General features: G+C 36.2%; 2 protein-coding genes across 10 annotated transcripts in view; one reads left to right on the top strand and one right to left on the bottom strand.

Moving 5' to 3' along the window:
- ANXA10 (annexin A10) overlaps positions 1 to 17,023 on the bottom strand; it is a 147,309-nt gene that overhangs the window by 21,482 nt on the left and 108,804 nt on the right. For all 6 annotated transcript variants that reach the window (XM_063638410.1, XM_063638412.1, XM_063638409.1 and 3 more), the window contains 3 exons: positions 4,823 to 4,936; positions 3,182 to 3,272; positions 601 to 680 (listed from right to left, as the gene is read on the bottom strand). In XM_063638410.1, the coding sequence (XP_063494480.1) occupies positions 601 to 680; positions 3,182 to 3,272; positions 4,823 to 4,936 (285 nt within the window). The remainder of the gene's footprint in view (positions 1 to 600; positions 681 to 3,181; positions 3,273 to 4,822; positions 4,937 to 17,023) is intronic.
- DDX60 (DExD/H-box helicase 60) overlaps positions 1 to 17,023 on the top strand; it is a 200,900-nt gene that overhangs the window by 163,871 nt on the left and 20,006 nt on the right. For 2 of the 4 annotated variants that reach the window (XM_063638369.1, XM_063638362.1), the window contains 2 exons: positions 15,631 to 15,811; positions 16,317 to 16,420. The exons of 1 other annotated variant lie outside the window; for it this stretch is intronic. The gene's annotated coding sequence lies outside the window, so the exon portion shown is untranslated. Of the gene's footprint in view, positions 1 to 15,630; positions 15,812 to 16,316; positions 16,421 to 17,023 lie in introns of those variants that run through there. One more of the 4 variants, XM_063638367.1, reaches the window with a different exon arrangement.

The following is a 17,023-nucleotide window of genomic DNA, read 5'->3' as shown; positions in this document are numbered from 1 at the left end:
ACTTGGGAGGCTGAGGCAGGCGGATCACCTGAAGTCAGGAGTTCGAGACCAGCCTTGCCAACATGGCGAAACCCCATCTCTACTAAAAATACAAAAATTAGCTGGATGTGGTGGCACGTGCCTGGAGTCCCAGCTACATGGGAGGCTGAGGCAGGAGAATCACTTGAACCCAGGAGGAGGAGGTTGCAGTGAGCTGAGATCATGCCACTCACTCCAGCCTGGGTGACAGAGTGAGACTGTCTCAAAAAAAAAAAAAAAAAAAGAAATTATTTCTAATTAGAATTATTAATTTTAATTGTAATATTTTTACTCTTTTAATTTTCTCAGAATATATAATTAATTATACATACATGTATATTTATAATTTCTTTAGATTTTTAATTGTTTGAAAATAGAGCTGATGCATTATCTGTATTTCTCTTTAACAAGTTGAATTTCTAGTTGAGTACTTTGAACATGGCTGCAGTAAATGTTACTACACAGAATTTACTGTTGAACTGTAATATACTGGAGTTTTCTGTTCTATTTTTTTTTTTTGGCAATGACATATACCTATTTTCTTAGATAGTGCAAAGTGATGTAAATTTTGGAATGCCATACCTGGACCAAGTTTATGAGAGTATCTCTGAAGTGTCCCGAGGTCTCTGAATAAATGTCCTCTTGGAGGTTATTGCTGTATTCTGCATAAGAAAACATGATAAAGGTATGATTTATTATAGAACTATATATCAATGTGTTTTGAATAAGTTAATGTTATTTCCCAGTTGTGAGTAGAAAGCCCAGGAAATATAGTCCACCTGTTGACATTTCTTTGTTAATAAACTGTCTGCCAAAGAATTCTGTCACCTAATGGTAACATAAGCATAGGACTAGTTTTTAAAAATCTTTATTCCAAAATTGAAAAAAAAGGATTGAGAGTCGTTTCACATTCTCTGATTCTCAAAATTCAGAATTATGCATTCTATTTCCATAGACTGCTGCCCAGCCCACTACTTTTTCTAAGTGCTTCATCTCATTTTAACATTTTAGCGAAAGTTCTGACTTCATTCCTTTCAGAAAAGTCTTGTTTTTAATCCATCTTGAATTAATTTTGTATAAGGTGTAAGGAAGGGATCCAGTTTCATCTTTCTACATATGGCTAGCCAGTTTCCCCAGCACCATTTATTAAATAGGGAATCCTTTCCCCATTGCTTGTTTTTGTCAGGTTTGTCAAAGATCAGATAGTTGTAGATAAGCGGCATTATTTCTGAGGGCTCTGTTCTGTTCCATTGGTCTATATCTCTGTTTTGGCACCAGTACCATGCTGTTTTGGTTACTGTAGCCTTGTAGTATAGTTTGAAGTCAGGTAGCATGATGCCTCCAGCTTTGTTCTTTTGGCTTAGGATTGACTTGGCAATTCAGGCCCTTTTTTGGTTCCATATGAACTTTAAAGAAGTTTTTTCCAGTTAGACCTAGAACCATAAAAACCCTAGAAGAAAACCTAGGCAATACCATTCAGGACATAGGCATGGGCAAGGACTTCATGTCTAAAACACCAAAAGCAATGGCAACAAAAGTCAAAATTGACAAATGGGATCTAATTAAACTAAAGAGCTTCTGCACAGCAAAAGAAACCATCATCAGAGTGAACAGGCAACCTACAAAATGGGAGAAAATTTTTGCAACCTACTCATCTGACAAAGGGCTAATATCTAGAATCTACAATGAACTCAAACAAATTTACAAGAAAAAAACAAACAACCCCATCAAAAAGTGGGTGAAGGATATGAACAGACATTTCTCAAAAGAAGACATTTATGCAGCCAAAAAACACATGAAAAAATGCTCATCATCACTGGTCATCAGAGAAATGCAAATCAAAACCACACTGAGATACCATCTCACACCAGTTAGAATGGCGATCACTAAAAAGTCAGGAAACTACAGGTGCTGGACAGGATGTGGAGAAATAGGAACACTTTTACACTGTTGGTAGGACTGTATGGTTCAACCATTGTGGAAGTCAGTGTGGCGATTCCTCAGGGATCTAGAACTAGAAATACCATTCGACCCAGCCATCCCATTACTGGGTATATACTCAAAGGATTATAAATCATGCTGCTATAAAGACACATGCACATGTATGTTTATTGTGGCACTATTCACAATAGCAAAGACTTGGAACCAACCCAAATGTCCAACAATGATAGACTGGATTAAGAAAATGTGGCACATATACACCATGGAATACTATGCAGCCATAAAAAATGATGAGTTCATGTCCTTTGTAAGGACATGGATGAAGCTGGAAACCATCATTCTCAGCAAACTATCGCAAGGACAAAAAACCGAACACCACATGTTCTCACTCATAGGTGGGAATTGAACAATGAGAACACATGGACACAGGAAGGGGAACATCACACACTGGGGACTGTTGTGGGTTGGGGGGAGGGGGGAGGGACAGCATTAGGAGATATACCTAATGCTAAATGACGAGTTAATGGGTGCAGCACACCAACATGGCACATGTATACATATGTAACAAACCTGCACATTGTGCACATGTATCCTAAAACTTAAAGCATAATAATAATAAAAAAAGATCAGTAAAAAAAAAAAAGTCTCGTTTTTGTTTGAATGCAATAGAGATGACTGTCCACAACATTTTCTTGAGACATAATGTCATATAGTACATAATGCAATAGAACTTAAGGCATTATACCTTTTTGAAAGTGAAAATAGTTACCCTTTCTACTTTTGAAATGTATAAAAATCTGATTTTGCGGTAGATTGCAGGAATGTGAAATTTATGTAAAGCAAAGCAGATATATTTGTAGAATTCACTGAGCCATTATTGTACTTTATTTTTTCTATATGCTGGATCTTTCCTGGGTAAGAGGTGAAATGCTCCCTGAATTAAAATGTGGGACACTTTCCTGTCTTAATGAGAACATTCACCTCATAGAGACTTGTAATTATTTTCCTGGAAAATTTGCTTAACTTGATTGTCTAGCAAACTGTTTCATTTTTAGTGCACTAATAATCAATTTTACCTAATGAGTTAATTGGTCCTCAGTGAGTCCTATGTTAAATGTAAGAATGTCTTAGATAATTCTTCAAAATACATAAACTGGAATATTTAATGTATTATACAGTTCTTATATGTGTCAAATATATTCACATATGTATATTTCCTTACGCAAGCTGTAGGCTTCTCGCATCTGGAAAATTTCTCCATTTGTTCTTGAAGCTAGTATTTCAATGAGGCAATTCTCATCAGTGCCTACTCCCTAGAGAAAGGAAAAAAGAGATAAATGTAAGGATATTCTTATTGGAAGTAATAGTGTACATTTTGTACAAGAAAGAGATACAGCATTTCCAGTGTGTTGAGAAGTGGCAGGGGAAAGGAAGTGTGTTTAGGATGAAGGCAGGCACAATCTTAGTTCCAGCTTTGCCATTTACTACCTATTTGACCCTGAAGAATTAATATTATCTGAAGGAAACTCTGTTTCTTCATTTAGAATAAAACAGTATGAGCATTTCTAAACATGTGGAGAAAAACATGTTTAAGCAATGCTCATGGCATTGAGCATTTCCATTTGCTGTTGGAATGATATTTGATATTCCATTTGCTGCTGGAATATTAATTCTTTAGCAAGCTGACATTAGAATACAGGTTTTCTAATTTGCCGAGAATATTTTAGGGACCTGTGCCTGCCTCTGGAGATGTGGAATTTTGTACAATTTGCATAAATATTTGGATGGATGCTTTCTGTGGTCTCTTGCAGACACATGGATATATTGGTCTTTGAAAGTGATCTTAAAGACAATACACCTTTTTTAGGAAAGCCTCAGAAATCCTTAATTGATAAAATACACTTGTTTAATCAAAACAGCAACATATAAACATATAACTTTATTTTTTAAATAATTTTTAGACATAATTTTGCAAGAGGTAGGAATTGACATGCAACGTGTTAAAAGCGATTAGTTAAAATTCATATAATTTTTGTACAATGCCTATTTGGATCAGTAAATGTGATGTCCAAAATCCATGTCCTTTAATTTTTTCCTGTTGCCTCTTTTCTGTCACACATTGTTCACAGATTGTGGTAATCTGGTCATTGGCAAGCATCGTACTGGAATGATTTCAACAGTTCTGCAGGTGTTTAATATCTGCATTTGGAAAGAAGTAAAGCCAAGGCCCTCTTTGTTCCCTGTACCTAGCCAACAAAATCTGTAAAAAATCCACAGTCAACTTATTTCATGGAAATAACTTTCCTGTAAGAAACACTGATTCCAATTCTTCCAAATTAAGATTTTTATACATTTGAGCAAAAAAAAAAAAAAATATTTCTATAAAGAATGAACTTCAGGTCATAAAAAGAAAATATAAAGATGTCATCTATATATTGTCCCTGATTTAATATCATCTTTTGACTTAATCAAATTTTTACAAATAATGTAACAAGATTCACATCATTTTTAATACATTATCCTCAATATAGGAATACATGCTCAGGGACAAATCTGAATAGCCCTGGAGGCTTGTTCACTTTTCCTTGTTGTAGGTCAGCACTGGGGCTGGCTCACTAAGTTTGTGACTTTGTACAACAAAAGAAAGAACAGGCTGATCCCAGCCACTCAGCCGGGGAGGCTCCAGCTTCCTAACAAGGCCACTGCCCTTGATCACAACATTTCCATTGTTACATCATTGTTTAGATATTCCCTCCCCTCTCCTTGATCACATAAGTATGTAGGAGAATCACAGGGCAGTTTCCCCTCTATTGAAATACTGGCCTGTACTTGTTACAGGCATATTTTTGGGTCAGATCACTACCTTCATGGCATGCCAGAGCTCGTGAGCATCATACAGTGGTGGCGGGTACATGAGGCCAACCATCACATCTTTGAAGTGATCTGAAAGCTGCTCCCTCAGGTCCCCAGTCAGGTCCTGTGGAGGAAAAAGTACATATTTTTATTATATGTTACCCAATTTGAAAGAGAAATGAGATAATGGCAGAAAGTCTTTTAATATTTTCTTTTCCATGTCATTTAATAATAACAGAATAACAAGTCTGATTTCACATGTATATGTATGCATTATATGAGATGATGAACTTGAAAATTATTGATTTAATCTCACCCCTACATGACATAGCATATGCACATTGTAGTCATTTGAACATAGAATGATTTTCTTTTTCTGACCCTAAACTCCAACTCCTCTTTTGATCTCATTATGAAAATATATAAAAGTTAAACTTAAAAACATTTAATTGGGGGTCTTTAGTTTTCTTGTGGAATTACTGAAACATTAATCCTTAAAGAAAATATGCACTTTATTTTATCATTGCAACAGTCTCTTTTAGCAGAAGTCCCTTGTTACACTATTGCCAAACAGCTTATGTAAATTCATTAAGTAGTCTTAGAACTTTCTTCAAATAACAAGCAGTATTATTTTAAATATTGAAAGTCAAACACTTAAAAAGAAATACATGCATACTAAATGTTTGTGTTACGAAAACAGACATAAAAATATTTTGCATTTTATTTTACAAATGTAAAGTGGAATTAAAAAATATATATGCTCTTCCTATACAACAACAACAGGCAAGCCAACAGCCAAATCATGAATGAACTCCAATTCACAATTGCTACAAAAGGAATAAAATACCTAGGGATACAGCTAAGAAGGGAATTGAAGGACCGCTTCAAGGAGAGCTACAAACCACTGCTCAGAGAAATCAGAGATGACACAAACACAAGGAAGAACATTCCATGTTCATGGATAGGAAGAATCAATATCATGAAAATGGCCATACTGTTCAAAGTAATTTATAGATTCAATGCTATCCCCATTAAACTCCCATTAACATTATTCACAGAATTAGAAAAAAAACTATTTTAAAATTCATATGTAACCAAAAACAGAGCCTGAATAGCCAAGTCAATCCTGAGCAAAAAGAACAAAGCTGGATGCATCACACTACCCAACTTCAAACTATAATACAAGGCTACAGTAATCAAAACACCATGGTACTGGTACAAGAACAGACTCACAGACCAATGGAACAGAATAGAAAACTCAGAAATAAGACCACACAGCTACAACCATCTGATCTTTGACAAACCTGACAAAAATAAGCAATGGGGAAAAGATTCTCTATTTAATAAATGGTGCTGGGAGAACTGTCTAGTTATATGCAGAAAACTGAAACTGGATACCTTCCTTATGCTGTATACAAAAATTAACTCAAGATGAATTAAAGACTTAAATGTAAAACCCAAAACTATAAAAAACCTAGAAGAAAATCTAGGCAATACCATTGAGGACACAGGCACAGGCAAATATTTCATGATGAAAACTCCAAAAGCAATTGCAACAAAAGCAAAAATTGACAAATGGAATCTAATTAAACTAAAGAGCTTCTGCACGGCAAAAGAAACTATCATCAGAGTGAACAGATAGCCTACAGAATGGGAGAAAGTTTTTGCAATCTATCCATCAGACAAAGGTCTAATAACCAGAGTGAGTCTGTGAAGAATTTAAGCAAATTTACAGGAAACAAACAACCCCATTAAAAAGTGAGCAAAAGACATGAACAGACACTTCTCAAAAGAAGACAGACATGCAGCCAACAAACACATGGAAAGAAGCTTAACATCACGGATTATTAGAGAAATACAAATCAAAACCACAGTGAGATATCGTTTCACCCCAGTCAGAATGGTGATTACTAAAAAGTCAAGAAACAACAGATGTTGGTGAGGTTATGGACAAAAAGGAACATTTTTACACTCTGGGAATGTAAATCAGTTCAACCATTGTGGAAGATAGTGTGGCGATTCCTCAAAGACCTAGAGGCAGAAATACTATTTGACCCAGCAATCTCATTATTGGCTATATGCCCAAAGGAATAAAAACCATTATATTAATATTATAAAGATACATGTGTGTGTATGTTCATTGCAGCACTATTCACAATAGCAAAGATATATATAATCAGCCTAAATGCCCATCAATGATAGACTGGATAAAGAAAATGTGGTACATATATGCCATGGAATACTATGCAGCTATTAAAAAGGGATGAGATTATGTCCTTTGCAGGGACATGGATAGTTGGAAGCCATTATCCTCTGCAAAGTAACACAAGAACAGAAAACCAAATACTGCATGTTCTCACTTACAAGTAGGAGCTGAATGATGAGAACACATGGACACATGGCGGAGAACAACACACACTGGGGCCTGTTGGAGGCGGGGGTAAGCAGGGAGGGAGAACATCAGGAAGAATAGCTAATGGATACTGGGCTTAATATCTAGGTTATAGGTTAATAGGTGCAACAAACCACCATGGCACATGTTTACCTATGAAATAAACCTGCATATCCTGCACATGTATCCCTGAACTTAAAATAACATTTGAGGGAAAACATATATATATATATATATATATATATATATATGCTTAATTTATTTTCTGTAAGGTTATCAAGAAATCTGAACGATGTTTAAAATAATCTCTCACCAAACTGTGTAAAGCATATTCAGTTTTACTTAAAAACATACAATACTTTAGTTCTGAGATTGTTCAATACTGGAATTCAAGTAAAAGATTCCACATTGAAATAACAACAAAATAGTCCTAATTTTCGTTTTATTTGGCATAATCCAACAATACCTTTCATATACTGTGGATTTTCTTTTTTAGTAGATAAAAGCATTATAAGAAGAGAGAAAATACAAAATACCAATATTGGAAGTGTAAGAGTTATGTGTATGTATACTATAGACACTAAGGGGTAAAAAGAGACTATTATGAACAAATTTCTGCCACTATATTTTAAAATTTAGTTGAAATGGACAAATTCCATGACAAATACAAATTACCAAAATAGGCTCAAGCATAAATAGAAAATTTAGATTGCCCAATGTTAATTAAAGAAATTGTAGTTAATGCTCCCTTCTATCTCTAGATCCAGGTGGAATCACTAATGTAATCTATCAAGCCCTTACAGAAGGAGTAAAGTAAATCCTATACAAAATCTTGAAGAAATTAGTGGATAATAGAAGATTTCTCAATTTACTTTATCTGGCCAGCATTGCTGTAATACAAAAATTAAAATAAAAACTTCATAAGAAAATTGCCAACTGATATCCCTTATAAACCTAGACACAAACATGTGTATTCAAATATTTATAAAGCACATCTAGTAATACATAAAAGGAATGACAACTAACGAGCAAGTAGGGTTTATCCCAGGAATGCAAGGTTGGTTTGATTTGAAAATTAATCAATGTAAATTTCCATTTTAGCAGTATAAGGAGAAAAGCTATATGATGATATCAGTAGAAGTAGTGTGTTAGTCCACTTTGTGTTGCCATAAAGAAAAGCCTGTGGCTGGGTAATTTACAAAGAGGTTTGTCTCATAGTTCTGCAAGCTGTACAAGAAGCAGGGCACCAGTATCTGCTTCTGGTGAGGCCTCAAGAAGCTTACAATCGTGGCAGAAGGCAAAGGGGGAGCAAGAGCTGGAGGGAGGAGCTGCCAGGCTCTTTAAGGGGAACTTATTATGATGGAAAGAGCTCTTCACGAGGAATCCGCTCCCATGACCCAAACACCTCCCTTCAGGCCCACCTCCAGCATTGGAGGTCACATTTCAACATGAGATTTGGAGAGGACACATATCTAAACCAAATACTGTAGCAAAAGCTTTGAGAATGTTTAGCACATAATCACAATAAAAAAAATTCTTAGCAAAGAAAGAAGGAATCTTTCTCAAACTGATAGAGGGCATTTACAAAATTTCTACAGGGAAGAGGATACCAGTGAAAAACTAAATGCTTATCCTATAAGATTGAGAACAAGGCAAGGATATCTGCTCTTACTGATATATTCTATTTGAATTTGTACTAGAGCTATACACTTAAAAAGAAAAGCCAAAACTCTAAATCTTTTAGAAGAAAGTATAGGAACAAATCTTTGCAACTTGGTGTAGACAAAAAATTCTTACATGATACATAAAAGAATAAACAATATATGAAAAAATGATGAATTTAACTTCTTTGAAATAAAAACCTTAAATTTTTGAAAGGAACTTTTAAGAAAGTAAAAGAGAACCACAGTTGTCACTTCACATATTTGACAAAAGAATTGTGCCCAGAAGATACCAGAATCCCTTAAAACCCAGTAAGACATTCTGATGAAAACATGGACAAGACCTTTCAACTAGAACTTCACCAAATAAAACTTACAAACTGGGAATAAGCCTGTGGAATATTTAAGTGTTTTCATGCTTAAAACATTGTCATTAGACTAATGGAAATTAAAACCATCATGAGATACCACCACATATTCTCTAGAGTGGCTAAAGTTAAAAGACTGATAATACCAGGTGTTGGTGAGGATGTGGATCATTTGGAACTGTCGTCACTGTTGAGAATGTAATATATTACAACCACTTTAGCAAACTCTTTTGTAGTTTCTCATGAGTTTAAACATATATTTAAAAGCAATCCATCAAATGCATTCCTCAGTATTAACCAACAAAAACAAACATTTATAAACCCAAAGAACATGAATATTTGTAGCATGTTTATTCATAATAACCCCAAATTGAAAATGAATGTCCATCAACAGGTGAATGAATAAACAAATATTGGTATATATATATGCGCTAGAAAAATACTCAGCAATAAAAGAATACACATAGCTTCACAAGTGAATCTTAAAAACATTATTCTGAGAAAAATGAATCTAGACATAAAAGAGCACATATGACATGATTACATTTATATTAAATTCTAGAAATAGCAAAAATTCATCTATAGAGACAAGTAGAAAGCAGATCAGTGGTTTCTTTCAGCAGGAGGATGTCAGGAGATGGGCTGCAAAGGAGCAGACACGAAGTCTGGAGGTATTAGAAATGCTCTATACTGGCCGGGCGTGGTGGCTCACGCCTGTAATCCCAGCACTTTGGGAGGCTGAGACAGGTAGAGTCAGGTCAGGAGTTCAAGACCAGCCTGGCCAAGATGCTGAAACCCCGTCTCTACTAAAAATAGAAAAATTTGCCAGGGGTGGTGGTAGGTGCCTGTAATCCCAGCTACTCGGGAGGCTGAGTCAGGAGGATCACTTGAACCCGGGTGGCGGAGGTTGCAGTGAGCCGAGATCACGCAACTGGGCGACAGAGGAAGACTCCATCTCAAAAAAGCAAAAAAAAAAAAAAAAAGAAATGATCTATACCTTGATTGTGCTGTCTTCAAACTGTATTAACATAAAGCTCATTTTATAGAAATTGTATTCAATATTGTGAATTTTTAATTTTAAAATGTTATTTTGGCATCTATAATGTATTTTCAAAATCTTCAATTTATTCACGTCTTTCAAATTTATATGCCATACCACTTGATCACTGATTTCAAGTTATTTATTAGGTAATTTAGTACTGTTAGCATTTTTTCCACACTGTTGCACCTTAGAAAAAATATGAACTTCATCATTAATATTGGCGCCCTAGAGGAATGATTTAATAAGCCTGAGGACAGAGGTGACATGAGAATCCTAAGTAAGAAGAAGAGTTTGTAAAATTATTCAAAATTGGTAGAGTCTCCTGTTTGGAGGCCAGGTGTTTGTCCCTTGACTCCAGCCAAACATCACCAAGATGGATAAAAACAAGAAATAGGGGCCGGGTACGGTGGCTCACGCCTGTAACCCCAGCACTTTGGGAGGCCGAGGTGGGAGGATCAGGAGGTCAGGAGATCGAGACCATCCTGGCTAACACAGTGAAACTCCGTCTCTACTAAAAATACAAAAAATTAGCCGGGCATGGTGGCGGGCATCTGTAGTCCCAGCTACTCGGGAGGCTGAGGCAGAAGAATGGCGTGAACCTGGGAGGCGGAACTTGCAGTGAGCCGACATCCTGCCATTGCATTCCAGCCTGGCGACAGAGCAAGACTCCATCTCAAAAAAACAAAACAAAACAAAAAAAACAAAAAACAAGAAATATGCACTTAAAAGAAATGTGGTCACCTACTATATATATATATATATAGATAGATATAGATATAAGTTTCAATGCCTTGCCCTTAAGGGTCTCATGTTGGCCCTTATATATAGACATATATATATATATATATAGACATATACATACATATACATATATATATGTCTATATATATATATGTCTATATATAAGGGCCAACATGAGACCCTTAAGGGCAAGGCATTGAAACTTACAGAATTGTATGAATGTATAAATTAGAGATATTATTCATAAAATGAAGGTTCGTGGAAAGCGTAGTAGTTGTGAGGTGAGCTTTGAAATATGAAGTGGGATTTGGTCAGACAAAGGCTTAGGAGATACCAACCATAAATAATGTTTCAGGACAGAGAAGGTACTGTTCCGGGTAGAGTAAAACGTGCCTGTGAAGTATACAGCTAGCCTTCAATAAATGTTGGGTTGATTTGAAATTTGAATATTTCACAAGAGACTTTGGGTGTCCTTGTAGTGCAAAGGGTATACCATGAGGCCCTAATAATGGAAAGTTGAGTAGGCCAGGCAGAAGAATGTGATGATTATCATAACAACTAGCATTTACTGAATACTTAATATTTGTCAGAGGGTATTCTGAATATTAGAATAACTGTAATAATTTATTACAACAACGCTATGAGTTAGGAACTGTATTCATTCCACTACGTAGATAAGAAAATCAGGCACACAAAGGTGACATAGCTAGCACCATAGGAAGCCACTAATTATATGCGACCAAAGTGATGAACATAGCAAATAGGTGGTACCTGTGGCACGTTTTAGGCATTTTAAAATAAATCTGGTGGCAATGCGTTGAAGGTTTGAATGCAAATGGATCAATTCAATATACTTTTATCTCTACAGGATAGTGGCACTTGACAGTTGATAGAAAGGTAGAAAAATTAAAATAATCATCTCTTCCATGAGCCTTCTTCTATCCCTAAGTGAAATTGATTATTTCCTGGCCACCACTGCTTTATCTTTGCATTTATTATATTTCAATGACCACATTATATGATAAATATATGTGCATATTTCCCCCAAAAGTCTATCAGGACATGGACTTTCTCACAAATTCTTCAAAATTCAGCATCTAGCTCTAGCAAAGTACTGAGTGCACAAAATATGTAGAGTACAGCTTATAAATAATACATAAATGAATGTATAAGCAAATGAAAGAATAATGGATGAATGTGGATAAAGAAAAACTCGGTAAAGGATAAAAAAGGCAATGTTCAAGCTGAAGACTATGCAAACATTGCAAAAGTTTGTTATTTAACCTTTAGTCACATTTCTTTGATCACCACTCCCACCCCACACACGTATCACAACATATTTCTTCCCTTTACATATTATATTTTTATACCAATACTGAATTGTAGACTGAGATTAGTAGTGCCAGTAGATGGCGCTTGTATCTTTGTTTTTAACTCAGAGGCACGCGCGCGCGTGTGGGGGTGTGTGTGTGTGTGTGCGTGTGTGTGTGTGTGTGTGTGTGTATACATAGCTATAGTTACAGTGAACTAATTTTGTAAAAAAAAAAAGAAATAATATAATTTTAGGAAAATAAACAATATCAAATATAATCTAATGTTAGAATGTACAGGTTCTGGAGGTAGGGTTTTTAGGCTTGAATCCTCACAGTGCAAAATACCAGCTAGGAGATTCCAAATATGTTCCTTAACTTCTTTGTGTCTGTTTTGCAATCTGCAAAGTGAAAATAATCACAGCATATGCCTCAAAGAGTTGATATAAATGTTAAAAGATTTAACTCAGGTAAAATTCTGAAAATATTTTATGGCATATTATAGGCATTCAATATATGTCTTTCCAACCCCAAAAACCTTAAGTAACTTGTTGCAAATAAAATATGATTAGTTAGGTTGTTTCCCTCTTTACTATCCCCCATCTTTGTCTGTCTCCCTTCACCTCACAGTTTTCCTGTATTTTTTGCAACTTTTACTATATCCCAAGCTTGTCCAACCTGTCTTATTTTGTTGTTGTTGTTGCTTTTTTTGCTTTAGGCTTTTAGCAGCTTGAAGCCATGGTTTTTAGTTTCTCTCTCTAGTGATAAGAGAAAAGAGGGATGGGGAAGGCCCTTTCTTGGCCCAACCAGAAACAGAAACTAAGAACCCCTGACTTGTATTTTCTCCTTGGTTACCCCTGCTATATCCGATTGTCAATGGATTCTGTTGTCTCCAACTTACAAATCTATCTAGAAACTGATGAACTGTTACTACTTTTACTGCTACAATCCTTACCCAGGCCACCATCATCACTCTCCTTTGTTAATATAATAGCCTCTGGCTGGGCACAGTGGTGCATGTGTGTGTTTTGGGAGGCTGAGGCCAGCAGATTGCTTGAGTCCAGGAGTTCAAGACCAGACTGGGCAGCATGGCGAAGCCCCGTCTCCACAAAAAATGCCAAAATCTTGCTGAGTGTGGTGGCATGCACCTGTAGTCCTAGCTACTTGGAAGACTGAGGTGGGAGGATTACCTGAGCCCACGAGGGTGAGGCTGCAGTGAGCTGTGATTGTCCCGTGGCACTCTAGCCTAGTGACTGACTGTGGGACCTTGTCTCAAAAACAATAGATATATTGTTTATATATATAATATATATATTATTTATATATTAAATATTAAATAAGCCCTATGAGTTATAGTTTATTTACATAAAATATATTTTATATAAATAGAATTGCTGGGAGGCGATATATATATATAATTTACTTATTTATTATATATATATAATAGCCTCCAAGTGAGTTTCCCTTCTGTCCTTGTACCTTGCAATCTCCTTCAACAACCTTGAGAGTGTGATCCTAGGAAAATAAAAATTAAATTAGTTACTCCTCTGCGCAAAATGTTTTCTCTCACACCACACTCCGAAATAAACTATACCATTATTTTATACAATTGATCTTAGAAGAAAATGAACACTCAGTGTTTTATTCCCATGTAAATGACAAAGTCCTTACATGGTCAACAAGATACATAATATCTTCTTGGTAACTTCTCTGACTTCATCGCCTACAGTTCTCCTTGCTCCTGATTTCTCTTGCTCTGGCTACAGTGGGCTTCTTCCTGAACCTGGAATAGCAGATCTGCTGGAGTCAGGGCCTTTACTTTTGCCCTTCACTGTGCCCTTGATGTTCTTCCCCTAGGTATTCACAGGGCCCACCCCCTCTGCCTTCTTAGTGAAGCCTGCCCTGTTTATGCTATTTAAAATTATACCCCATCTCCCAACACTTCCTGTATTTCTCACCTGGCTTCTGCTTTTTTTCCAAAGCATTTATTGCCTTCTATTGCATGATCTATCCCACCCAGGTGAAATAGGTAGAATGTAAGCTCCATCATGCAGAGCTGCTGGTCTGTTTTCTTCGTGGCTATTTCACCAGCCCATAGAACTGTGCCTGCTACATAGTCATCACTTACAATATTGGTAGAAAATGAATGAGTGAATGAAAGAGTGAATGAGGACTACTTGTAGTTCAACAATTACTTGTTTGGAGTCATTCTTGGCAATTTGAACATAAATAAGTGAAGGTCCTTATCATCAAGCAGTTTTCTTCAGTGGAGAGAAATACAGGAATTACAATTAAAATACAAAATTTGGTAAGTGGCATAGTAATGGGAATAGCGTGCTATTATCAGGACACTGGAAGGAGGTGTTACTTTCAGTTGGGAAGACAAATATTGAATAATATGTTTAAATAACTAAACATTCCAAGTTCAAAGTGGAGCCTTCAAACAGGTTCTCTAATTAGAGTATTAAATTCTCACTAGGATATATATATATATATATATATATATATATATATATATATATATATATATATATACCACTTTTCAAATGCAACCTTTGCAGCGTGACTTTCCCCAGCTGGACTGCCTCTGCTTTCCTGTATTCCGAAGACTTGCCCTAAAGCAGACTCTGCTGGAATCACAGCTTGGCCTTACGTTAAGCTAATGAGTACTTGCTTTGCAAATTGAGCTGTTCTGTGTTGCCCATGAAACTGCAGACTACCCCTGCTGCAGCTATTCTAACCACGCCATTTAAATTAAAAATAAAATGGCATTTTCTTATTTCATATTCATCTTACCTTTATCTTATTATGGATAAACAGGGGCAAGAAATAGAAGTAAGACTAACATGTTTCTTGTCTGAATATGCACGGGGGAATAGTTTCCTGTGCTTTTCACTTACATGGCTTTTTCTATTATTATTTAAAATGTTATTTGCTGTTTAAATATCAAAGATGCATGCTGTATAAAGTGAAATGTAGAATTTGTCTTAATTCTATCTCCCTCCCCCAGTGGTCACTATGTAAATACTTGCATAATTTTATATTATATTGAAAAATTAAAATGAAATCCTAAGTCCCTCAACTGACTGGATGAACCCCTTCCTGGCCAAGGGGGGCCCAGAGCAATCTTGAAAACTGAGTTCCTAGCAATGATGGGATGGAATTTAGAATACACTTTATGATACTCCCTCCCTAGCTCACTGCCTTTCTTTCCTAAGAGTTAACCAGAAACCCTTTGGAAAGACTTACTCCACCCCTGATATCAACCAACCCTCTTACACTGCCTCTCCTTTTTGCGGTTTAGACAAAACAACCAGCCAGCATTCCTTCCTGGCTGGAGACCACTGACCACTGAGTGGTTCTGGCCAGTCTACGGAGGATGTGCAGTGAGGGTTTTCTGTCACCTTTCAGTGTCGGAGGGCTGAAAATTCCACCCTCGCAATATGCTAACACCACCGTGTTTTGAACATGGGTCCCGTGGACAGGTATGAAGCTTAACTGCGCGTGTGCGTGTTTCTCCTTTCATAAATATTCATGACTCCTATAGCTTATTGAATATGTATATTCAGCCACCCTGTTCTGCATAAATTTCTGTCTTATTCTTCTGGCTGTCAAAGTGTCTGTTTCCAGTTTTGGGCAGGAAACCATGCTTCCCAGCCTGTCAGAATGGCCACCCTGCAGGCTGCAACCTTTTATAAAAAATAAAGCTTTCCTTTCCAAATTTATGAACCTTGTTATTCTTCAGTTGACAGTATTATAAAAATGTTTGTGCAAGTTGCTTCATCACTTTGCAGTGGTAAGAGAATATTCTTTCGAATAACTTCGTTTTATGGATATTTTCGCAGTTTACATAATTAATTTTCAATGAAATTTGGGTTTTTGTTTGATAATAATGATAATACTTTGGTCTTCTAGACACACATAGTATATTAAAGCTAAACTCTCCGCTTTCAAATACCTGATAAAAAGTAACACAAATACTTTTAACAGTATACGTGATTTCAGAAGAAAGAGAAACTGTTTGATGTAAAAATCAGGAAAAAATGAAAACCAGAAGATAAGCAAGTGAGCTGACCTTGGAGATGATCCTGCAGGTGAGTGGGGAAAGTAGAGGCTGGTTTTGAGAGATATTTGGTTTGGGCTTTAATGCCTAATTTAGGGCACTGTATGAGGAGAAGAGAACATTTACTGGGCAATGTAACACAGGGAATTAAGTCTGAAACCTCACATTATGAGGTTGCTATCCTCAAAGGGTTGTATCCTCAGTAGCAGCGTGAACTAGGAGAAAAATATTCAGCATTGAAAGATTGGCAGAAAGCTCACGCTCACCACTCATTGCCTAGGCTTTGAGTAGGAGAACATTTTCCCTGATAATCTGAAACAATAGACCTGTGCTTTCCTGGGGCTTGAAGTTCAAATTTATTTAACTCATATGAACCGAGACCTCCATGAAGAGAAATCATCATGAAAGCTGATCTCAAACTGGTGATTCTCATGGAACAGAAGAAGCAAATGCAAAACCAATCTTCAGAAAATCTCTGACACTCCAGAACAGAAAAAGATTCTCCCTAAAGAAACAAAAAACAAGACCCATCTCCTAGGTGATATAGTGGACTCAGCAACAATCAGAATTGAAACCCCATGAATTTGAGATCATTATAACAATCTGAGGGAATACTATGAGAAAAGTTAACAGA

Source organism: Symphalangus syndactylus, chromosome 4 (assembly GCF_028878055.3).
Source record: "Symphalangus syndactylus isolate Jambi chromosome 4, NHGRI_mSymSyn1-v2.1_pri, whole genome shotgun sequence".
Classification (NCBI taxonomy): Eukaryota; Metazoa; Chordata; class Mammalia; order Primates; family Hylobatidae; genus Symphalangus; species Symphalangus syndactylus.
Note: the sequence above shows the minus strand (reverse complement) of the source record. Positions and strands in the feature narration are given on the sequence as shown.